A 25,121-nucleotide genomic window follows, 5' to 3' on the forward strand; every position below is an offset into this window, starting at 1 on the left:
GTTGCCTCCCGAACATGCTGATGTAGAAAACAATCATCCAATAAATCCACAAAAGCCTTGCTACTGTGTGAGTGACCAGCCCCCAAATTCCAGTCAATATCTGGGAAATTAAAATCCCCCATTATAAGACTCTCTGATTTACTGGCCCACTCTATTTCCCCGTACAGTTTCTTATCATACTCATCAGAGTCATTAGGCCTATAGCACACTCCTACTCTCAATTTTGATCTCCCAATGCTTATGTCACACCAAACTGAGTCGACACTGCATTGTCCAGCGATGTCGACTGGCTTCACTTCCTTGGATTTTATGTGTTTTTTAACTAATAGCATAACCCCTCCTCCCTTCCTATCCTGTCTATCCTTTCTGTAGACATTGTACTCCCCAAATTGCAGTTCTGCATTCCTTATATCTGTGTGACACCACGTCTCTGAAATCCCCACAATATCTGCCTTCGATGTTTTGAGCAATACCTCAAATTCATCAAATTCATTTACCAAACTCCTAGCATTGGTGTACACACAAGTATACATGCACCTGTTCTTTTTCTTAGCTACCCTAACACAACCCATGTGTTTACTTGTACCCCAATGATTCCCAGCAGTCTCTGAAATATCCTGCATCTTATTTTCCAGGCTGCGGCTCATTCCAATAGAAGCAGTGCAAGAATCACTTTCACCTCTGCCAGTGGCTACTGTTAATCTATTAGTCCTTGTATCCCCCAATCTAGCAGTTTTCCGACCCCCCTAACATTGCCTCGATAGCATCAGCAAACATTCTTGCACCCTTCCTATTTAAGTGTATTCCATCCCTGTAGAAGCAGTCTCTCTTGTTAACAAGTACAGACCAGGCTGAAAAAAATTCTACCCCTTGAGCCCCGCACAATCTTTCCAGGGCCGAATTGATTGACAGGGCTCTCATCATATACTCCTCGAGCACATAAATTGCCTGCGTAACATCTGTTTAAATAAATTAAATATTCTAGGGGCAATTATCTTCCATGAAATGGGTAGAGACCGCTTTTCGCTGCTGCACATATGTGTACCAAGCCATGATAAGATCTGGGTTAGACTGTGGAGCTTCCCTCTATAACTCTATTAGAAAAAGCGTATTAAATGGCTAGCTCCTATCCATCATGGCGAATTGTCTCAGGATCCTTTCGGACTTCACTAGTACAAAGTTTTTACACTGAAACCCAAGAACTCCTCTTAGTCTTCGCCTGCAAGTTCTTTTGCAAAAACTCAAATTCTACCTGATCCTCCAACATTGCAAATTATGAAATGTATAGAAACAAGCCAAAGATTTGCAGACCAGGCGGCATCCGACTAAAAGAGTTAAGGAATGGAATATTGGTGATCCCTATAAATCGCTGGGAAGCAACAAAAATTATCTCACAGGGGTCCTGCATTTAGAAAGAGCGTCTATTAAGCCACGCGATCTCTGTCTTGTATTACTTTTGGATTTTCTTCTTATTTAGATTAATTTATTCTACATTTCCCTTTTACCTTCTTAATTTACTGTAACTTTTACTCCTTTTACTGTTTGACAATTTCAATTTACGTTCCAGGCTTGAAATCGGTTGGCTTGTCAGAGATTGCTGTGGACGTTCAACGTTGCGACGTGAAGGAAGAGAACGTATACAGTGTTTTACAAATAGTTATTATGTGAGTATATCTCAGTTTCATTTGTGCACAACTTTTGTTATCGATATTTCGTAGAGAATTTAATTTCAATTTCATTTTAATTTCATTAGTGGTTCAAGTTTTGTCAGCGATTAAATTTCCGTAGTACTCTTGTTAATTTGAATTCTGTACTATATCGTGAATTTAAATTTGTAAAGAATTTTAAAAGCTACAGCTCAATATTCATACAGCCTTTATCGATCTTCGCGGAATTTCGTAACTTTCGTAGGGTAGATAAACTTTAATGTCAAGTTCCACTACGATGCATATGATACATTTAGGAAAGATAGAAGGGAGTGGAGGGGTCATGCTTCTTATCAAAAGCAGCCTGAGCGAGAAAAGAGCTTTTTCTGATTCTAAAGTTATGTCTGCCAGTATAGAATTTGTGTGATGCGAGTTAGAACAAACTGGTTGATTATTATTCGTACCGGCATGTTACAGAAAGTACTATGGTAAAGAATATTCTTGACCTTATCATTACAGCATAGGGCAGAAGTGCAGGAACCGTTGTCAGGTAGTGATAATGCAATCGTCAGTTGGAAGATGAAAAAAAGATGTTGCAGTAGCTCAAGGTACGAGTTTTAACTTCAAAAGAGGGGACTTTGACAGTTTAAGATGGAAGTGTCAGTTGGAAGATATTTTGGGATTGCTCTTCCCAAATATAAGACCTTGCATTTTGCTGCAAAAAACGTTTTTGGTGCATAAAACTTAGCTGCCACTTTTCTGACAATTTCTGAAGCGTGTTCAAGCCATCCTGAAGGCGCACTGATCAATAACGACTCTACAAATATTTACGCCGTTTGCAAATTTTTACGTCACGCCTTCGTCTTTGTTATTTATGAAAATGAGAAACAACAGTGGTCAAAGACCGATCGCTGAGGGACCACACTCCTGACATAACACTAATCTGGAAAACATCCATTAATCCCAACCCTCTGCCCTGCAGCCATCCATCTCAGAATCCTACCAGTAATCCCAACCTGTTCAAGCTTATTTAGTAACATCTCCTGAGGGACCAAATTAAATGCTTTGCTAAAATTCAAATGAACGGTGTGGAAATTGTTCCCTATATACAGCTCATGAGTAACTGTGTAAAAGTAGCCTACTAAAGTAGTTAATGGTTTAAAAAACATGTTATGTGTCTTTCAGAACACCATTATCTAAATGTCCCTGGATTGCACCTTTAATCATTGCCTCTAAGATTTTTCCTACCACTTAAATCAGACTAACTGCTCTGTAGTTACCGACTTACTCTTAGAACCGCTTTATGTGTTGGCAAAGGATTCTCTCAGAGTAAAGAGGGAGAATCCCTGGCTGCCTTCCTCAAAATTACTGGGTTTATGCTCTCAACTCCAGGAGATTTACTTGCCTTAGTGCTCAAAAGTTTTATTGATAAGTAAACGAAAACACTAATTTCATATGGCTCAGCCTTACTCGTACAGATTCTTCTCATCATTAAGGGCCCTTCGTCAGTAAAGACCAATGCAAAGCACCTATTCAATTGTCTAATTGTCTTAGAAAAAGGATTATCTAAGACTTTCCCACAGCTAGTGCACATGGATCTGATCTTATTGGCTTTCTTCTTCGTTTAATTCACATAAATGTGAATCACAGTCATGCCGTAGCCTAGTGGTCAGGCGCGCGGGTGCATAAGTACACGTGCCTTGAGTGACCTGGGTTCAAACCCGTGACTGCTGAATACGGTGCTGTTTCTCGTATTCTGTGTATCTTGTAAACTCCTCTGACCGTTTGGTCGTCCCGGAGTATAAACAGAAAATTTATTTTGAGGACCGCTAGGTGGCGGAAGTTGACTAACTGAGGAATTATGTGCTCCGCTTTTTACCTTAATTTAGTATGAATTAAAAGTGTTAAACTAGGTGTATTTGATATCAGTGGGTAGCTCTCTTCTCCAGCTTTTGAAACAAGTATGAACAGAAGACTAAAGCATGCAGGTAAATATGATTTCTAAAGATTAAATCTGCGAAAACCTGATCGGACATTTTCTAGTTCGTATAAACGCAACGTGTCCGCTTACCGAGGGTAGAGTCTTTCGAAATCACTACAAGGTCATACCTCCTGCTGTACTTCCCCTTAATAGGTGGGCAGAAAGGCTTTAGTAAAGTTACAGTAGCTCACTATACTTCTTTTGCCCTTAGGGAAAGAGCGACCTTAAAAGCTAAAGGGAAACACATGTCTGGATTACAAAATATGGAAAAACAGGGATCAGAAGCAACTGATCAAATATGTAATATATGCCAAAAAGTGAGCAAATGCGCTATTAAAGGCAGCGGATGCAAGGCGGTTATTGGAAGATGTTGCTCCTCGGTGGACATAGCTCGACTTAATCGATCTAGAAAGAAGAAATTTCTTTGTCTAACTTGTAAATCCAAGAAAGGGAACGATGGGGGTGAACGGGTAAATAAGCCATCTAAAGAAGAGTCTAGCGAAGGCGAGTCGGGCGATGACGCCTGCAGCGAACGCGAGCCTGCGGACTCCTCTCAAGGTATCTGCTCTGGGACACCCGAAGAATCAATTAATGTCATAGGTGACTCGATAACGGAAATACTAGGGTGCGACGCATGTCCAGATGACTGCGAACATCGGAGACTTCTTAGCGGAACCCAAGACACTGAAAAAATGTCAAACTTCGTTGTACAGCGTGTTGCAGAAAGCCCTCATTACAATGGAACTGAGAAAAAACAACACTGCGGCTCGGAACCCTACACAAGTAATCACGAATATTACTTAACAGAGCTCCTCTCTCCGATGTACAGGGCCCTACGGGAGATCCAAGAGGAGAACAATGAGCTAAGGGAGCAAAACATTAAAATCAGCAGAAGTCAAAAGTTATTAGAAGAAAAATTGAACACACTATTAGCGCAGTTACAACTAACGGATAGAAGAATCGACACTGCTGTACTAGCTATGAAAAAACAAGAAAATAGGGCCCAATACAAGGAGGCGGATAAGGCACGAACAGATCAGCATACGCAGACATCCAAATTACAGAGGGGTACGAAGGGGAAAGCAAGGAATGATAGGAATAATAACTTTAAAAATGAGGGAGGCGAGTCATTACTGTGTCTAAGAGTGTCAGGATCTGAAATCTCCACTGAGAAAGACTACACGACTAGGCCAGAAACAAGAATAGACCTCGCCAAAGCTAGTCCCCTCTCCCTATCAACCAATGACAACCCCCAGAGCACATTGACGACTGAAATAAATTCTGGGTTTACTAGAAAACCTACCTTTGCACAGATTGTGGCCATTCCCCAGAAGACATCGCAACAAAACAAGACGAGTGAATCTGCCCCATCGATACCCTCTCGCACAAATCAATCCATGTTTGAGAACAATCTCGCGGACTATAGGGTTCAAAAAACAAATTAAATCAATGATGAGCACAATAGAACCGAGACCACAACTAAACGTGTTGCGGGACACAGTCAGTGGCTTGCCGATAGATTTAACATATCCTCTGTACAAACCAGAGGAAAAATATTTATCTCAAGACTCAATCCGCAGACAGGTCCAAATCTTATTAAAGAAATGTGCGACAGAGGATTGGGGATTGACGTAGAGGTCAAGCAAATACGCACACGACATCCTGCATATTCCTCTTTCATACTCTCCTGCCCACTAAATAGTGAAGGACGGCTCTTGGACAGAAACATCTGGCCATTAGGAACGCTAGTGAAGACATACAGAGAAAGGGCTGAGAGGCCCACAATTAGGAACAGCACCGCGAACCTACGAAGAGCCCAATAGCAATCAACAGTCAATTTTTCTCTCGCAAAAGACTCGAACCGGATCATTATCTTTTTGCGAAATGTAAGAAGCATATCGAATAATCTTCACGCACTACAAACCATACTACTCAACTCGGAGAATGACTGCGTATGCTTAGTTGAAACATGGCTCCATAATAACAGACACCTGGACGCCCTTGCACACTCCTCCGGTTACAACTGCATCGCAAATGGAAGAGAGGGTAAAAGAGGAGGCGGTGTAATGATTCTTTTCAAGAAAGGATTTTCAGTAGTCAAAGAACTCGCGGCGCAATCGGAGAATTTCGAGGCTATCATTGCCACTCTTGGTACGGAAACGAGGAGATTGCAATTAGGCGTAATATACCTACCACCGGAGCACACTAAAGAAAACAGAGTCGAGCTTCTTACGTGGCTCACTTCAAATCTGAGCACGAACACAGACACAATCATAATGGGGGACCTCAATATGCCACTACCAAAACATCGGGAGGCAAAAAGCGAGTTGGACGATACAATGAAAGCTTTAAACATGATCCAATTGAAAACACCAGCAACAAGAGGAACTCAGTGCCTAGATCTCATATACTACAATACCCCAGATATAAAGTTGAGGAATAGCTACATGAAATTCACTTCGGATCACCAACCGCTCACGTGTGAAGCCACTTTAAGAAGAATCCGGGACATCCGCCAAACTGGTCCGCATCCAAAAAGCGATACAAAGATAATTTTCTCATCAAAATATATTAAAAGTGACGTCATTCTGAAACATCTGATGGCATATAATTGGCAAAACCTATACCTTTTGGGCACTGATGATGCCTTATCAGCGCTCTCACAATCACTCATGCATATGGCTGAAGAAGGAGCATCTAAGGAAATTAAATTATCAGACAGGGCAAAGCCCTGGTTCAACTCACAGTTGAAAGCAATCTTCAAAAATAAGCAAAAATTGTTCAGGAAATGGAAAAGAACTAGGCATCCAGAGGACCACACCTGGTACAAACATGAAAGAGCACGGTTCATGAAGGAGAAGAAACGGGCACACATGGATATGGCTAAAGGAAAACTAAAAAAAGGCAAAAGAATTGTCAGCAAAAAAAACCTCGCGCATAAAATGACTGAGGCATCCTTTAAGGAATGGACCGAAGCCACTTTCGGAACACCCCTCAAGGAAAACCAAATTGACAGCGAAGCAAACAATAACAGGATACAAGATGTAATCAAGGGGTTTAAGGAATCTATCAATAGTAATCGGATTGTCACTAACAATGAACATCTAAAGGAAATCAGTATTAGCAGAGACAACTTAAAAAGTGCAATCAACAGCCTCCCAAATAAAGCAACGATTGAGCCAGATAATTTCCCACTATTTATGATCAAAATCTGTAACTGTTACATCATCGATGTTTTACTACACATATTCCACAGAATTTTGATGGAGGAGAATTTCCCGAAGCTGTGGAAAAGCTATTTTATAAAACCTATCCCCAAAATAAAAAACCCAAAATCTGTAAAAGACTTCAGACCAATCGCTATCGGATGCTCCTTGCAAAAAATCTTTGAAAAAACAATCCTGCACACCATCATCGAGCATTGCTTTAAGCACAGGCCAGAATACCTGCACTCAGTACTTCCGCAGAGATCGACCATCACCAACCTCATGGGGACACTGCTAAGGATCCAGCAAGCACTAAACAGTAAGCAGCAGGTGGACGTAGTCTTTTTAGATGTGGCATCCGCGTATGATAACATATCCATCCCAGCTCTCATAGTCATTCTGCGGGACTACTTTCACATTAAATAAATAAAAATAAATTTTCTGTTTATACTCCGGGACGACCAAACGGTCAGAGGAGTTTACAAGATAGACAGAATGCAAGTAACAGCACCGTATTCAGCAGTCACGGGCTTGAACCCCGGTCACTCAAGGCACGTGTACTTATGCACCCGCGCGCCTGACCACTAGGCTACGGCTTTTACAGGAAATGCCCTCCATTTATTAAAGAGCACTCTTTGGCGCAGACAAATTGCGGTGACAAACGAAAACATGTGCGCAACGTATGAGGTTGATAAAGGTGTCCCGCAAGGAGGAGTATTGTCTGCCACACTTTTTGCCATAGCCCTCGAACCCTTCTTAGCCCAGAACAAGAAGCACTTTATCACATACGCCGATGATATAAAATTTTTTATTACCTCAGGAGATCAGAAATCAGCTGAATACCACAACCAAGTGGCTAATACTAAAATAAAAGAACTTCAAGAGTATCTAGATTGTATCGGACTGCAGTTGAACGAAAAAAAGACGGCACAAATGACTTTCACAAATAAAATAAAGCCAAACAAAATGGCAATATTTGTGAACGGGATCCTCGTCCAAAAGGCACAGTCACACATTGATCTTGGTCTCAAGTGGGACGAAGGCCTGACCTTCCGCCCGCACTTCGCATACATCCGTAACAAAACATACGCGGCGCTTTGGGCAACCAGGCAGGAGCTCACCAGTATTAGAGACCCCGGTCTGATGAAGCAATACATCAACAGATGTGTTACTCCTATTCCCCTATACGCGGCACAAATCTGGTCTTCAGCTCCCGAATGCAGTATCAAAGCCTTTCTAGGACTCGAATACTGGCTCTTGAGATGGCTGAACAGAATTTCAGCTAAGCCTTTTACCATCTCAAGAGCTATACTATACTCCAATTTAGAGGTCACACCCTGGGGACAAATAATCACGTCATGAAACATAATGACCCTCGCTCAGCTTTTAACGGGACGGCTGGATGCACCGAAAGCCCGAGAGTGGATAAAAATACCCGGCGAAAAACCAAGACGGGTTGCAGAAAATAAACCACAACTGAAATCGGCATTTACGCAGTTGGATAGCCTCGGAAGATTCTTTCCAGCAAACACCATTCAGCTATTCAACAACCTCAATATCAATCCTGAAAAGCTCTGCAATTGCAAATCCTACAGAAAGTAAGTTCTCAGAAACTCTTACTTGCAAATACAGATGTAAGGATACAGTTTCCGCACCTTTATTCTACTGTATCGCGGTCATTCCTGTTGTTTCAAATGCTGTACGTTGTTTGGCTGTAAATATTTGTGTCTATGTAAATACGGTGAAACTCCCACTTGTGTCTGTTTAAGCAGAAGGTGTGCTTCAATTGTCATGGTATTATGTTCTTACCAGTTTACGGTAGTAAAAGCCTTTGCGAGTAATTAATAACTCAAATATTCTATATTCCAGATAATTATAAATCAGATATTATGTATTTCATGTATTTTATAACTGTAACATAGATGTATGTTTTGTAACATAGTTGTATATGTATGTTCACCCTCTAGCCTGTGGCTGTAACCGGGTGTTCTCCTAAGAGAAATAAACTGATGATAATAATAATAATAATAAACGAAAAACTCCTTGTCACCTTTTTTTGCCCTCTTACCCAATACTTTCTGATACGCAGCCTTGGCCTCCCTGACCTTATTTGTGGAACTATTATAGATCAATTTGTATCTGTTGTAGACTTCAGTATGTTCATTGCTCTATAACTATCTCATGCTATCTTTTTCTACTCTATTTGAGCAAAAAAAGATATACAAGTTCCGCATTCATCCATTTCGACATCCTCCTCCTGCAATATTTTCTTAATGGTATGTATGCGTTCATGGCTTCTGTGATTTATGATTTAAAAGATTCCATAATTCAAATGAAGTCGCCCCTTCCTCGGCAATCCGCCCAATTCATCAGTAACCAGAAAGTGCTCTTCAAGGAAAATTCAACAGAATTTTCCTTGAAGATTCAACAGAATCTTCAAGATTTATTACATTTGTTTATTACCTTTCTTTATTTAAGCTACAGAGTGCGGTGGCCATAACATGCTTTATCGTTTGAATTTATCGTTAATTCCAAATATCCTGGATCATATACAGACATCGTTGCCATTTAGCTGGATAACGACTGAAATACAATCCTCTTTGGAGTTCAGAAGAGCTCATGTTCTTTGGAAAGACAGTGCTTGTGAGTTCCACTCTGATTTTTATTTTTAGGTAAGTGGCACTCATGGTTGCGGGGATGCTTCTTTTTGGGCTGGCAGTTCGTGCGAATGCTCTACTGTGGGTGCATGTCGTTTGCTGTTTCTTATTTTATTTGATCATTGATATATCTTAGTATAGAAGTAGCGATATTGTACCTTTTAATTATAGCATTTATTTATTTTGTGGTAAATGGTGTTTTCTTTTTCTTTTTTTTTTTCATAATAGCAATATCCATGGTTGTTAAATCATAATGCAGTACAGTAGGTATGTTAAGATAATGCTAAGAATGTTTTCATTTCAGAGCTTTCTTCGTTTTCCTTGGGTTTCTTGTGGTTTTAGGCACCTTGTTGAACGTTTGGAAAGCTAAGAAAGGAAGCCACCACAACAGTAAGCAGATAATCTTTAAACCTTGTTTTTTTATTTAATCATCAAAAATATGTTTGGTTTTAATTAATGTGAAAAGTCTGCTTCTCAGTACTCATACACTCCACTAGAAGGCAGACCACAACTATGTGCACGTACGTGATTAGTCCTTAGTGGACTAAGGACTAATCACGCACCCACAGGAAGTAGTACAAGTCCTATGGGTGCCTATATTCCTGTAGCATTGATGCACAATCAATGGTACTAGAAAAAAGTCCCGTTCCTGCACAAGAATGAATAGGCGGAATGACAAAATAAAAAAAGAGTAAGATAATAATAAAAATAAATTAACATAATAATAATCGTAATAATAATAGTAAATCCCTCACCCACAGGAATAAGCACAGAAAAACCAATGAGCGGTTGCAATCCTGTACCACAGGACACCCAGATCCTGGTTACCAGCAAAAGTTCCGCCGCTTGAAAATACAAGAGGGAGGCCACAATTTCTACCCACTAAGGGGAGAAACAGAAAGTAAAATTTTCAGCTCCATGAAAGGAGGGAAAAGCCCACATCATCAGATAAGTCCAAGCTAGGAAAGTCAAATTAGTTAAGTCTAGTCAGCTGCGTCCCATTGTAAATCAGCCCAAGTACGTAAAGGGAAGATCCAGCAAGTATTCTATCCATATACTCCCTGTCAGATATGTCTATTTTATAATTACTATAAAATACGGAGAATTCTTAAGTACAAGTTTTAGGAGAATCCAAGAGACTAAATCAATTTGAGATTTTTTCGATAGTTTCAAGTTTAAGGATACATTTCCAAATCAGTTGCGAGTTCTGCAACTGATTTAGAAATGCATCCTTTGGAAACATTTTAGCATACACATGGATAGGTGTCTAGAATTGCAAAGAGTCGGTGGGACAGTTAACATACTTGTCGGAAGTTTAAGAGGTGGCTGCAGAAAACGTACATGTGCTTTGCCAGAAGTTCGACAATTGGAGAAGATGGGGCACATCTAACATCTGTTTTCTTTTTGTGAATAATTCTGGTGCAAATTTTTGGAATGCCGGAAAGGGTTCTCCATTTCCTTCAGATAAAACGGTATAATAATATTTTAACGTTGAATTTAGGTCATTATATTTGAAGCAATCATAAATTATATGAGCCCAAGTTTCCTCGGATACACAGGAACAAAGATCTGAATAATTCATTAACAAGGACGAATTGAAATGAGTTTGAATTTAGGGAACTATGACCAGTGATTAAGATTGACGAGTAAAGATTAGGGCTGAGCCATCTCTTAACATCCCTTTCGGTAGTAAAGGTAACATCTGGTATAAAATTTTGCGTTACATGACCAGGTTGGTTCGTTGGTTGTTGTAGGATTTTAGGTGCATCAGCAAAGCCATATCAATTTAAGCGTATTGAGCGATATCATGGTACGGAAAATGTTTTGTTGGCACAGACTGAGACCGTTGATACCTGTGGAATGTCAAATATTATCTAGAGTACTTGAATTTTGTATCAGATCTACTGCACTCTACAATATTATACTTTTATCCCGAAGGTGATGTCCACTTTATGGAAGACATCGCAAATCGCATCGTGCCAGAATCGTCTAAGAATGGTTCGGAGAATGTGATACAGATTTCCACCATATTCCCTGACTCCCACATTCACCTGATCTCAATTCTATTGAGAATGTGTGGGATATGCTACAGAGAGAGAGAGAGAGAGAGAGAGAGAGAGAGAGAGAGAGAGAAATTCGAGAACGAAGTCCTCTTCTTTTAAATTTGTCGCAGCTATGCATATTTTGCTAGAAGATTAGACTAAAAGAAATTGAAACACCTTAAGAGAATTCATGCTGCGCCGCAAACTACTAAAAAAAGTCTAAAAAATGAGATGAATTATTTTTCTTTATTAATATTATTATTAGTTTCTCTCGTTTATTTTAGTTCCATATTTTTAATTGGGTTTAACAAATCAAAATTAGTAGAACACAGTTTTCAATTAACAAAAAAATATAAAAATTAATTTCTTTTTCATTAAAACAAAAAAAGGAGATTACGCCGAGGCCATGAGCGTGTCCTTGTTATAATTGAGAGTGACAGAAGATTAATAATAGATGTTACTTATATAATTAAATATATAATTTGTTGTTAAAAACGCATCAAGTGAATAATAACTTCATCCTATTCTGGTTTAGATGTCGCCATCCGAATGCTGCTCTGTTTTTCTCTGGCTGTTAACACAAGAAAGATTTTTAATACCGATGCACCAACCCAGAAATTGTCGTGTGTCCATGGTATACGTGCCCTCACACTCATCTGGCTTGTGCTTATACATACATATCTCTTCGTCAATTTTTTGGCTTTGAGTAAGTAATTCCTACAATCCTTTTCCTCTCTTTAATGAGCTTTTTATTACAAATTCTTATACAATGTGGTAAAATTAAAATTGTTTACTAACAGGTATTATTATGTTTACCTGTAAATAAACATTAATATGTGGATGGGTGCACCATCATTTAAGAGAGTAGAGTTGTGCTTAAGAAGAGTTTTCAAAGTTTTTCCTATTTCAGCTATTTTAAAAGAAATTTCGGCTTGTTTTCTCTCTTTCTAGTGAGAGGACGCCCCAGATTAGCATCACTAGGATCTAACGCCCATGCTCTGATGCCAGAGTTATATCACTGGAATCCGGTGGGTGCAACCATGCGCAGCTAAACGAGGAAACCGGACACCGATTTGGTCCTTGCTTCTACAAGATGGGACGTCCCTGACCGCCCCGAGTATCATTGATGGCTCGAAATTAAAATAATCTGTGTGATCTGCTGCAGTCTTCCGAGATAACACGGTATATGAGAAGATTCCCCCAGGAGTGCAGTATATATACCCAAAAGTTGTATGCTATAGAGCTTGCTTATAGTATAAAACTCCAACTTGGCAGATGCTGCAGCCAGATCAGCATCTGCCAAGATGCTAATTTGGCTGCAGCATCTTGGCATCTGAGAGGAAGTTGTTCTTGCTCGCCTTCGGCGAGCAAGAACAACTTCCTCTCAGATGCCAAGATGATGCATTGTCGTGTTATGCATTATTTTCTGTTGAGAGCGAATGACCCTCCTACGTGTAAGGACTGCGACAACATTTTAGCCATTAGACATACACTGTGCTGCCACTTTATTAGGTACACTCCTGCTGTGCACATAAATGGTTTGTCACACAATGTTGCAAATCACATGACCACAGTTGTGGATATAAAGGCATCAGAACAATCTTTCTAGTATCGGTTAAGTGTACAAACCATAGCAAGAATGGGGAAAAGGAGGGATCTAACGGACTTCGAACATGGCATGGTAGTAGGTGCAAGACGTGCTGGACAAAGCATCTCTGAAACGGCAGTTCTTAACTTTTCATGCACAACAGTTTTAAGAGTGTATCGAGAATGGCGCAACGAACACAACACATCCTCTGAATGGCACTCCTGTTGAATAAAATCGCTTATTTATGAGAGAAGTCAGAGGAGGATGGCTAGAGTTGTGCAAGCAAACAGACGGGCCACAATGTCGCACATCACGTCACAATAAAACCTTGGTGCGCAGAACAAAATATCGCAACGGACCACTAGTCGCACTTTGCACCAATGGGCTACAACAACCGACGGCCACATCGCGTACCTTTGTTATCAATGAAGAACAAGAGAGCACGCCTCCTGTGGGCACAGCAACACCAACACTGGACTATCGAGGATTGGAAAACAGTTGCTTGGTCTGACGAGTCGAAGTTCCTGTTGCATCATGTTGATGGAAGGCTCAGAATTAGGCGAAAACAACATGAATCCGTGGACTCGTTATGTCTGACGACTACTGTCCGTGGACTCGTTATGTCTGACGACTACTGTGAAATGTGTTGAAGGCAGTGTTATAGTGTGGGGAATGTTTTCTTGGCACACGTTGGGTCTATTGATACCCATAGATTCACGTCTGAATGACACATCGTATCTAAACATCGTTGCTGACCAAGTGCATCCGTTCATGTTGACAGTTTATCCTCAGTCAGATAGTTACTTCCAGCAGGATAATGCGCCAGTGCAAAAACCCCGAATCACTATGGAATGGTTCCAGGAACATGATAATGACTTTTCTTTGCTGCAGTGGCCCGCTCAGTCCCTGGATCTCAATCGTATTGAACATCTTTGGGATGAGCTGGAAAGGGCTGTTCGCTGCAGGCCTACACCTCCGTCGAAACTCAAGGAAATGCGTGACACACTCATATCTGCATGGTACTCCATTCCTGCACAACGCTTTCAGCATCTTGTTCAATCCATGCCTGTACGAATTTAGGCTGTTTTGAAGGCTAAAGGAGGCTCAACACGCTACTAGGTAGGTTTACCTACCTACCTAGTAGCCTTCGGTGGGCTCCCAGACCAGGGATGATTTCTACTGCTCCATTCTCACCTCTTTTTTCCGCTGGAGCATGTGCCTTCTTTCCTCTTCTTCCTCCTTTTGTCTACGCTGACTCCACCACTTCTACTATCTTCCCCATTCTCTTTCGTTTTTTTTTTTTTACTTGGTCTCCGTCTAGAAAGGTCAGGCGATCCTGGCGGAGACTAGCCCGAGTATGATGGACAGCCTGTCTCACTTCCCAGTGGTGGTGACGGGTAACGTAGGGTCCCTCTAGGGGACCCTGCAGCCAAGCAGCCATTTGATGGCGGTTGGTTTGTATATCATCCAAAGCTCAACTTTAATCCTCACCCAGTACTGTCCAAGTTAGAGCACAGCTACAATTCCTTTCTGAAAAGAAAGTTGATATTCGCTTTTGCTGGATGTTCAGCACATTGGGTTATTGGGAACTGATTCCCAATTGACAACGCAGCCAAATCAGCAGTGATCCTTCGGATTTCTTGTCTGTTAGTCCCATATACAGTCTATGGAAGTAATACCAAAGAAACTGGTTTCCCAATGGCAAAACTCATGACATGTGCAGGCTGCAAACAAGTTATACAAGATCAACCCTGTAATTGAACATTGGCTGTCTAGTTTGCTCAAGAACCGTAAAGAGGTTCTAGTTCGAAAACGAATAGGACACAGTCATCTGACACACGCTTTCGTGCAGAGCGCTGATTACTCCCCCTAGGTGTGAGCATTGTGACACCATTTTAACTGTCAAACATTATCGAATATCTGGATTTTTAATTGCACGCGTTTTACGTTTTATCCGTCTGACAGCGTTATATACTCAATAGGTTTTATCTGACAAATGCGGTATGTCAGAAATTTTTAAAAATAAATCTGTATACCCATATATAAATGCCTTTTAAGAGCCATCATGTATATTTCTGTTTATTTACTTGTTTTCACCTCGATTAACTTGTTCATAATTCTTTTCTCCATTTCAGGCTATTGGCAGTTTCCTGTTGTTTTTAATGTATTTAAATATTGGACTTTGGGCCATCATGGCTCATGCGCCGTAAAATCACTCAACTGACTCACTCACTCCGTTGATCACGCTGAGGTGAACACTTTGAATCCTTGGCAGTTTACATGACGGCCCGAAGTTGTAATCAATCCTGTATCTGTTGTCTTTCTAAACACTGATATATCACAGTAGATTCTCCCTGGATGCGACATATACGCTGCAGAGCTGCGCGCGCCCTATATGGTTAGCCTTGGATCATTTCAGTATCTTCCAATATCTAATGTATTGGAAGATACTGAAATACCTACAACGGTTTATTATATATTCTCATTCTTTGAGCGCGTAACATGCATTGCATGTTACAAATAAATTGCATTAGATAAAGCCTGTAAATGAACCATGGCAATGTGGTCTGTGCAGGAACCTACTATGTGTGAGTACTGTGACACCGTTTTATCTCCTAGACACACTCGTGTAACATCTATCGGGACCTACGCAATCAACTGTTACTGAATCTAAATTTAACACACTAAAGTCCAGAAAGCAAACTGTTAGAGTCACAAGAAGCGTTTTTAGCTTTTAGCAGGTATACCTCTTCAAGTCTTCAAGAGGCGCTGGTATCATCTCTGATCCTATAAATGAGACGCCTTTCTTGAAACCGCTCCGCCTCTCCTCGTACCTGCTCTTCCCTCATCACTGGCCACAATCAGAACTGAAGGCACACCCAATTGGACATCCTCCTCCTCCTCTGGAAGCAATCACACACACACACACACACCCACACACACTACCCACTGTTCGTATCCACCTCTGCAGACCTCCCTTGTTCTGCAAGTTGTTTTCCTTTCCCTGTCCTTCGGTGCAGACCAGGAATGATTCCTACCGCTCCATTCCCACCTCTTTTTTCCTCTGGAGCATGTGCCTTCTTTCCTCATCTTCCTCCTTTTGTCTACTTTGACTCCACCACTTCTACTATCTTCCCCACTCTCTTCCCTTTTTTTTAAAATTTGGTCTCCGTCCAGAAAGCTTAGGCGACCCTGGCGGAGACCAGCCAGAGAATGATGGACAGCTTGGCTCACTTCCCAGTGGTGGTGACGGGTAACGTGGTGTTCCACTAGGGGACCCTGCAGCCAAGCAGCCAGAGACACAACAGAACAAATCACAATACTAAATAAATTAGACACTACACTTTTTACTGCAGTTTTGTAGTAGTTCTACATATGGCGCAGATGTGGGGAACCACCGGTGATGCCTGACCACAAACTATGCCACTATCTCTTAGACACATTTTATATCTTTTAACCATCTGACTAAGCTTCATACACTGTGAGCTTTTATATTGTATGATCCTACAATATCAGCTGTTTTTAAATTCTTACATTTTATATACATCTATATAAAATACTGCATATATTTTTATTTTATATACCACATTTTACACTTATATAACCTTTTTCCGAGGTAACCTCTTTCAATGGTTATCAGAACTAATTTTAAACAATTTATACTTTTGTCTCGGCACATAAATAGCCTTTGCTAATGCGCCAATAAAATCGTAAACTTAAACCTAAAGGGGTGTTCTGTTTTATTTGACATAGATTTTCTGTCTTTGGTTGCATTTTGCTTTGTGGATCTGGCAGTATTATGAGAGTGTTTGTCTCCTGTTCTGCTTTTGTTTTGATCCATAAACACTGAACGCTCCTAATCTGCTATGGATTCTTTCGGTGAGATGGTTATTTCTGTTTGTGCGACTTGTGTATGTGATGATATAATTACAATGTGGCCTTACTCATTCTTTTATCCTCAGTATATAACATCTGCTTAACTTTGTATTTCGCTATTCTCTTTTACACTCTTCGCAATCTTTCAAATAATCGTTGTATTCTCCTCCACAACACTGGAAAATCTTGATTTTTTGTTGCACAGTCTTGTATATGATTTCGACTCTACATTTCTCATAAAAAATCAAACTTTGCATACCTCTTGGAGATGTCCTCACATCTAGTATTTAAAATATACTGTGGTATAATCTTATCCTTATATGCTTCAACAATTTGGTCCACTGTCCCAAATACTAATATTAGGAAATTTTTCAGCCTGGAATATTGGTTGCTTTGGCGGTTGAATAGAATTGCCGTGAAGCCCTTCACAATTTCAAAATCCATACTCTATGCAAACTTGAACACAACTCCTTGGATTCAGATGGTCACATTACGTAACATCTGCACTCTGGCACAACTTCTGACTGGGAGTTTAGATGCTCCTCAAATTGAAAATCTTGTGGTCAGGCGCCGCCCTGGAGCCGGGTTCCACTACCTTCGTTGTCTCCGTAGCGCTCTCCATCACACAGAGGGATTAAGGCAGCTGTTTCCTGCCAATACTCTGGAGCTCTTTAGAGACTTCAAAATCGACCAGAATAGGTTTTGCCGTGACAAAACCTACAGCAACTGATCTGTACACCAATTGCAACTGATCTGTACACCAATCTACATATATAATGAAAAACGCATTTCAAGAAAGAAAAGTTTTCGTAGCAAAAGACTTCAAGGGTTCATGAACTCCTGCAATGAACGCTTTATAGTCTCTTCAAAAGTCTCTTATAGGACTGAGGATATTCCGTTCAACAGAATGACTATGACATTCGATTTATGTGTAAAATGACTGTAGTTATTCCTCTTTTATTTACTTATTTATTTATGTATTTTCTGATATTTTATTCTATGTAATTATCTGATAAGTTATGTATGAGCCACCCTCCTGAATAACTTTTGTACAGGGGTGTTTTTTGAATAAATTGTTAATAATAATAAAGTTAGTAATATTAAGAAATGAAAGACGAATTTTTTGTGTGTGTATGTTCATGATTATATTTCAATTTATGTTTGTTATTTGATTTTTAGGAGCATTAGCAACTAAGGCCATATTGCTCCGGGAAAATGCGGTGGTCATTCCCTGACCTTTCCGCATCCTCCGTATTTGGTGGTGACGGGCTCGAACCCCGGTTTAATCAAGAAGCGTGTGCTACGCACTGTTGCTCCTTCCCACCTGGCTACGGAAGCGCCAGATTTCAATTTATATAAATTCAATTAAATAAATTAAAATAAATTTTAATTTATTTAAATATGATTTAAGTATGTTTCACGGAATTATAATTGTATTAATTGTGAAGAGAAGTTAACTTCTAACTGTTCAGTCTTGCATTTTCTCTTTTCAACAGACTCTTTGGAAAGAGTTACAGGATATGTCAAGGATGTTTCATTCCAAGTGATCGCCAATGGGGCAATAGCTGTTGACAGTTTTTTTTTCATGAGGTAAAATAATTTTACTACAGGTAGTTAAATTAAATTAGCTCAATGTATTCCTAAAAAGATAATTTCAACTTGTATTTGATTTGAATTTGATTTGGATTTTATTGGCGCATTAGCAACTAAGGCTATAATGCGCCAAGACCAGATTGTATTTGATAAGAAGAAGTATATTCATACTCACTTTGCTAATGCATATATCGATTCATTTACACGTTATATATAAATTATCTTTCAGTGGCCTCCTTTTGAGCTATTTATCTGTTAACGACGCCATAAATTTAAAGAAACCATTCAGCGTTCCTTGGTATATAATACACAGAATTTGGAGGTGAGTGACAGTTTAATGCATCTTTAAACATTAATTACAAAGGTTAGTTCTTTAAACCATAAACATTTTTCTTCTTTGTGTGTGAAGAAACGATCGCGGAATCTCTTTTTCGATTATTTGATTACCGCAACTTAAATTTTGCTGTTTAATGTTAGGCAACATACCGACTTTGAAATCAGAAATAATTATAGCTCTTTTTAAAGACCTATTGGTGTGTGTGCAACAAGGAAACTGAAGAATAAGTGTATATGTCTGTATTCATATTCAACCCTTGCAGAAATCACTTGACCATCGGTGAAATAAGCCGATAAAAGAGCCTCCTGTCGAAATGAGTTTCGAACTCGGGCTTTTTCCACATGGGATGAAATGCCCGCATTTCCTTGCAAGAGCATATCAAGTATTGCTTATGTTTGTAAAAAAAGCGAAACTTATTATAGGTGTATCTGATTCCTCTTATCTGGAACTTTTGATCAATGAGCTGCTCAAAGTGCTAGATATATTATCCATTAAAACCTTAAATTGAAAATAGAAGATGAATAGATCAATGGAAGAATACAATGCTGCTCCACGATAGAATTCTTGGAGAATCTCTATCAAAACTGCGCTCGTGGATCGCATGGTTGGTATAATCGCAATCCTTCCAAATGGGTGAAAACGATTGAGTTCGAGTCCCGTCAATGACGGGAGGACTTTTTAGGGTTTTTTTGACAACGTGGATAAGTTAGTCGGGCGAGGGTAGCATAGTGTTTATCACGGAAACTAGTTTTTCATCCAAAAAAACATCACATCGACCGCAGAAAACAAGCAATTTACAAACATATTATATATGACGCAATATGGCCAAAGTTGCTGGTACCTGATACACCTAAAAACCGTATTAATAACAATAACAGCAACAACATCTATCGAAGAACTTTAAATAAGTTACAGTTTACCAGCAGCATCATTTGTTTTCTTGCATCATCAAATGATGCAAGAAAGCAAGTTTATACATCAACAGCCAAACCAAGAAAAAAAAATAAGTCGCACTTCTTATTTTACCTGTCCTTCCCTCTAACAGTTCATCTAGATTTTCCTTGAATTCATTCGAACATCTCATCCCTACAACACAGATTAGATTTTTATCCAACAATCAACCACCCTCTGTCCGAAGCCAAACTGCTGCCCATCTATTCCGCAACCATCCTTCCTCAAATTTAATTTATGCCCACTTATCTATGTAAGAGGAAGGATTTCATCAGCACTGAGCTTATCCAATCCACTGAAAGCCTGAAACACCTCGATCAGATCTCTACACGTTGTAATTTGCAAACTTTAAATGTGTCCTGCTAAGCTTACCCTTTTCCTCCCCTCACAAATCTTGTTGCTCTACTCTGCATCCGTTCCGATGGATCCACGACCTTCCTAAAGTGAGACTTCCGGATGTGGTCATTTTCTTACGCAATGGGATAACCACTTCCATTATTCCTTATTACGGGCAAAATGCCTGTATATCATTGACAAAACCCCATGAGCTATCACGGCTAACTGTCTACACTGCTCAGAAAACCTCATATCAGGTTGCACTATTAGCCGCGGTCTTTTTTCTTTCTCCGCTGCCTCGAGTGTGGTACCATACAGCTGGTTAATCTGAGATTGTTGTCTCCATATGAAGTATGGAGAGCAATTGCTGCTTCTCAGATCATCTGCCTATTGTCTAGACTTTGTTGCTGCAGCATGCTCTGATTACGGCGATTAACTACTTTACCAACCTTGGTATCATCTACAAAATTCTCATTAAGCCTGATAACCTTCATCAATATCATTAATAAATACAGAAAACAACAATGGACCTAGTATTGAATCCTAGGAGATTCCGCTAATAACTTATTAGTGCCCAATCTGTCTTCTTCCACTCAATAATCTCTCCATCCATAGCAGCAACTTGACCTTAATGTCCCGCTTCTCCAATTTGCATAGTTGTCCTTATGTGCAACAGTACCAAAAGCTTTTCTGAAATCTAAGTATATGATGTCAAAATTATTTTTTGCATCCAGTTCCTATCTTAACCTGTCATGGTATTCAATCGGGTTGTTCAGGGTGGTTTGGCTTTAATGGGATTTTACTGCACAATGGCAACTATGGCAAAATTGTACCTATCACAGTAATTATGTAAACGTGATAATATTTTTCTGGTTAAGGGTTAAAAAAGTTTATATAAATGAATCTGCTTTAAAATATTAAATAGGTCGGGCAGATTTACTTCATCACTAAGAATATGATTGATCTCTATGAATTATTCTGGGTTAGAAGAGATTTAAAATTTGCCAATCGAGCAGTCTGATAGTGGAGACAGTCAAGGAGAATATGTTTCCCCGTTAGTAAGGCGGGACAATGAGGAGGATCCTTACCTATCAACAAGTTAAGGTGGGCGAGGTGAGTATGCCCAATGCATGTTATTGCAAGGACAACTCTTCTCGTCTTTTCAACCGTGGACTGGATTTCCAGTATTGTGGCCTTTTTTATTTGGATGAGCTTATTATGGGTTTGCTGCTGCCTTAGTGATGCCCATTGGTAAATATTGCATGCACTGGCAGCAGTTCACTCTGGGAGGGTAGTCTGTATTGCTGAAACCTTGTACACGCTGGATATGGTAGGGGTACAGTAATTGGAGATGTAAAATTTGCCACACACTGCTATGACTCAGTACACGCTCTTTCAGAGCAACCCTCCTTGTCGAAATTCCTGGATTTTGTTCTATTCTTTCTAACAGTTCGCGTGGGGTAGCACAGTGGTATCGTCACCGTCCTCCCCAAACCGGGTGGAAAAGGCTCGGGTTCGAATCCCATCGATGACGCGAGGAATTTTAATGGGCTTTTTTTAACTCCGTGGCTGAGTTAGTCGGTCTCAGGCGTAGATAGCAAGGTTTTTTCCCCAGAAATGGGGTTTTTCGTCCAGCAAACAGACAAATCGACCATAGATTACCAAGACATAAGACACAGCACGGCAGATGAATTTAATTATTCGGGTGGCCTAAATATAATAGTTTAGTACCCTTTTTAACATTTACTCCTCCAAACGATAGAAGATTTTCTATCAAAACTATCGAATGGCCTTTATTTATGTCTTTAATTCACCAGGATTTGAACTTTGACACTCGCCGCTCTTTGAACCAGTTCAATGCCTCAGAATATGCATTCTATGTACAGGCTGCCTTACTTCGTGCAACAGAACTCTCCGCTAAGAAGAAAATTAGCAAGCATACTACAGTTCTGTGGTGGATAGCTGAACTTTCCACTCTGCGCAAAAAGTACACAAAGTACGCAGAGACTTTCACCGGAGAAGGTCATAGCCTGAACCAGAAGTCACGAGACTGAAAATATCTATAAAGGCCAGCTGAAAGAATATGTAAATACAATTGCAAAACAAAAAAAAAAAAACTTGCCTCCTGGCAATACTTAGGTCACTCCATAGGGAATTCTGATCCCTGGGGTCTATTATATAAAATTAGCAAAAACAAGTTTCTCTCATGAAGCGTTCAACGCTGTAATGAGAAACGATACATAAACCACTAACTGGAATACAGTTAATGCCATCCTGGATCGCTTGCTTCCTCCGAGACGAAAATAATAATAATAAGAAAATAATAATAATAATAATAATAATAATAATAATAATTAATAAATAAGCTAAAAGTAAATGGACAACCTCAGCGATAGCAACTCAACCTACCACTCCTCATATGAAACGGATCTCTTCACTCTTCCCGAGCTAAAGCTGGCTCTAAGCAAAGTTTAGATCTTGTGGAAATGCTGTAATTCCCAAATTTGCTGAAATCGTTCCAGAAATACTTCTATGTACAATTAATGTCTTACTGAGGGGATTTCCCCTAATCTCTGAAGGGTAGCTTTGATCAAAATTATTCACAAGCCTGACAAAAATAAATCTGATCCCAAAGCATACAGACCCATCTCTCTTTTGGCAAACCTTGGCAAACTATTTGAAAGATTGTTAGCACCCAGAGTAGCCGATTTAATTGAAGGTCAAAACTTAATGTCTTCATCCCAATTTGGCATCAAGAAGGGAAAATCCTGTGAAGAAGCCTTGGTCTCTTTAGTTAACCATATATCAGCTTCCATGACTAAATATGAACTGGCCATATTTTTTAACTTCGAGGGAGCTTTCGATTCCTTCTGCTGGAAGAGCACTCTCAATTGTCTTAGCAAAGCCAAGTGCTCTCAGTAACTGTTCCAAGTTATTAGAAGCTACTTCCAAAATAGACTCATCTAAGTAATCTCGAAACAGCAGTCTCGCTCAAGGACCATCTCAAGAGGATGCCCCCAAGGATCAGTTTTGGGACCCCTCTTCTGGAACATAGTTTTTGACAGCTGGCTCATGCAAAAACCTGACAATATCTCTGCCTTCACCTACACCGATGATCTGGTTCTTCTTATTCCATTTCAACCGCGTCTTCAACTAGAACAATCAGCCAGTACAACTCTTTCGGAGCTAATTAAGTGGTCTAGTAAAAATAAACTGCGAATATCTGCCACAAAAACAAAACTGATGTTTTTTTAAGGGGAAGTTAGATTACCTAAGACCTCCTAATATAAAGATAGACTGTAAGCAAATCCCTTTTGTACCTGAATTAACACATCTTGGCGTAATTTTAGATGACAGGTTAACCTTCCCCCTCTCATATTATTCACCTCGCCTCGAAGATTAAGAAGTTCACTGCAGCAATTAATCCACATTTCCAAATCGAACAGTGGACTATATAGGAAGGCTCTCTTACTATATTATACAGCAGTATTCGTACCAATAACAACATATGCTTCGGGAGTCTGCTTCCATAGAGTCGTTAATGTTAAACTCCGTTCCAAGCTCATCTCCATTCAACGGATTATGCTGTTGGCAATGCTCCGGGCCTGCAGGGCAGTGTTCTCTGCTGCTCTACAGGTCCTTGTGTCACTGTTTATAGTACGATAGATCTACTGGAGTCTTAACGCTATACCTGCATGTCATCTTCAAAGGACAGTGCTATCGTCTAAAGCACAGAATTCCTGGCGAGATTCTCGGCATCTCATGCAACTTAACTTCTGTTGTTGTTGTTGTTGTTTAAGAGCTATTGGCGCAAGAGCAGCTTAGGCTATAATGCGCCTAATCTAGGTTAGAGTTTCATATTTCGACATTTTTTGTTATGTTGTTCAGATGGGAAGCCAAGATTTTATTTTATAATTACGTAACTTTTTTGTAAATGTTACACTATTTATTTTTATATGTTTTGGTAGTATCCGATTAACTTAAGGAAAAAGAAAACGTCGGTAATATTTGGTCGGTTATCTAAAATTGTTTTGAGCGTTAGGTTGTTTTGTGCGTTCGTGGTGATTTGAAAGGCTTTTATACGTTCTGAAGTAAATCTTGGACAGTTCACCATGAAGTGATGTACAGTGAGTGGAACTTGACAGTTTTGGCACTGAGGAGGGTCTTCACCTCTGAGTATGTAAGAATGGGTCATATGGGTATGCCCAATTCGCAGTCGAGCAAGGATCACTTCTTCGTGTCTGTTGGATCGGCAACTGGTAGTCCATGGTCGGAGTGTTTGTTTAATTACACGAAGTTTGTTGTTACTTTGATCTTTCCAATGTTGTTGCCATTGTTTTAAACTGCTTTGGTGGATTAACGACTTATAATCGGTATATGGTATTGAGCGGAAGGCATAGTAAGAGGTAGCAGCTTCTCTTGCCGCTTTATCTGCTCTTTCATTCCCAGTTATTCCTGTGTGGCCTGGAATCCAACAGAAACTGATCTTGTGATTATTTTGCAATAGCTTAGATACTGAATATTGTACCTGTTGTAAAACTGGGTGTGCTTTAGTATTGGCATTCTGTAAAGCAATGACAGAGCTAAGCGAGTCAGTGAAAATTATGCTGTCTGCTATCTGTTCATGTTTAATTTTGTTTACGGCCATCAAAATGGCTTGTAATTCTGCTGTAAAGATGCTGCATTCTTTTGGAAGTTGTTGGATGAGAGTACTTCAGAATGAATCGCAGCTCCTACACAAGTTTCTGTTTTTGAGCCATCTGTGTATATGAAAGTTGAATGTTCATATTTTTCTTTGTATGCTGCATGTAGTTGCTGGTAGTTTGTTCTCGGGAGATTTGTTTTCCCCCAAGACTGGAAATGCAGGTCACACACAGGTTGAATTATAATCCATGGTGGAATGATGTG

At 39.8% G+C, this 25,121-nt stretch overlaps 1 protein-coding gene across 1 annotated transcript in view; it reads left to right on the top strand.

Annotated features, from left to right (window-relative positions):
* LOC150087181 (nose resistant to fluoxetine protein 6-like) overlaps positions 1-25,121 on the top strand; it is a 115,174-nt gene that overhangs the window by 54,849 nt on the left and 35,204 nt on the right. The window contains exons 4-8 of the mRNA XM_090373005.1: positions 1,568-1,664; positions 9,795-9,880; positions 12,068-12,238; positions 18,493-18,586; positions 18,819-18,911. Coding sequence (XP_090229131.1) covers positions 1,568-1,664; positions 9,795-9,880; positions 12,068-12,238; positions 18,493-18,586; positions 18,819-18,911 — 541 coding nt within the window. The remainder of the gene's footprint in view (positions 1-1,567; positions 1,665-9,794; positions 9,881-12,067; positions 12,239-18,492; positions 18,587-18,818; positions 18,912-25,121) is intronic.

The sequence above is a fragment of the Mastigoproctus giganteus genome, chromosome 4 (genome assembly GCF_048544385.1).
Source record: "Mastigoproctus giganteus isolate SK-2022 chromosome 4, ASM4854438v1, whole genome shotgun sequence".
NCBI lineage: Eukaryota > Metazoa > Arthropoda > Arachnida > Uropygi > Thelyphonidae > Mastigoproctus > Mastigoproctus giganteus.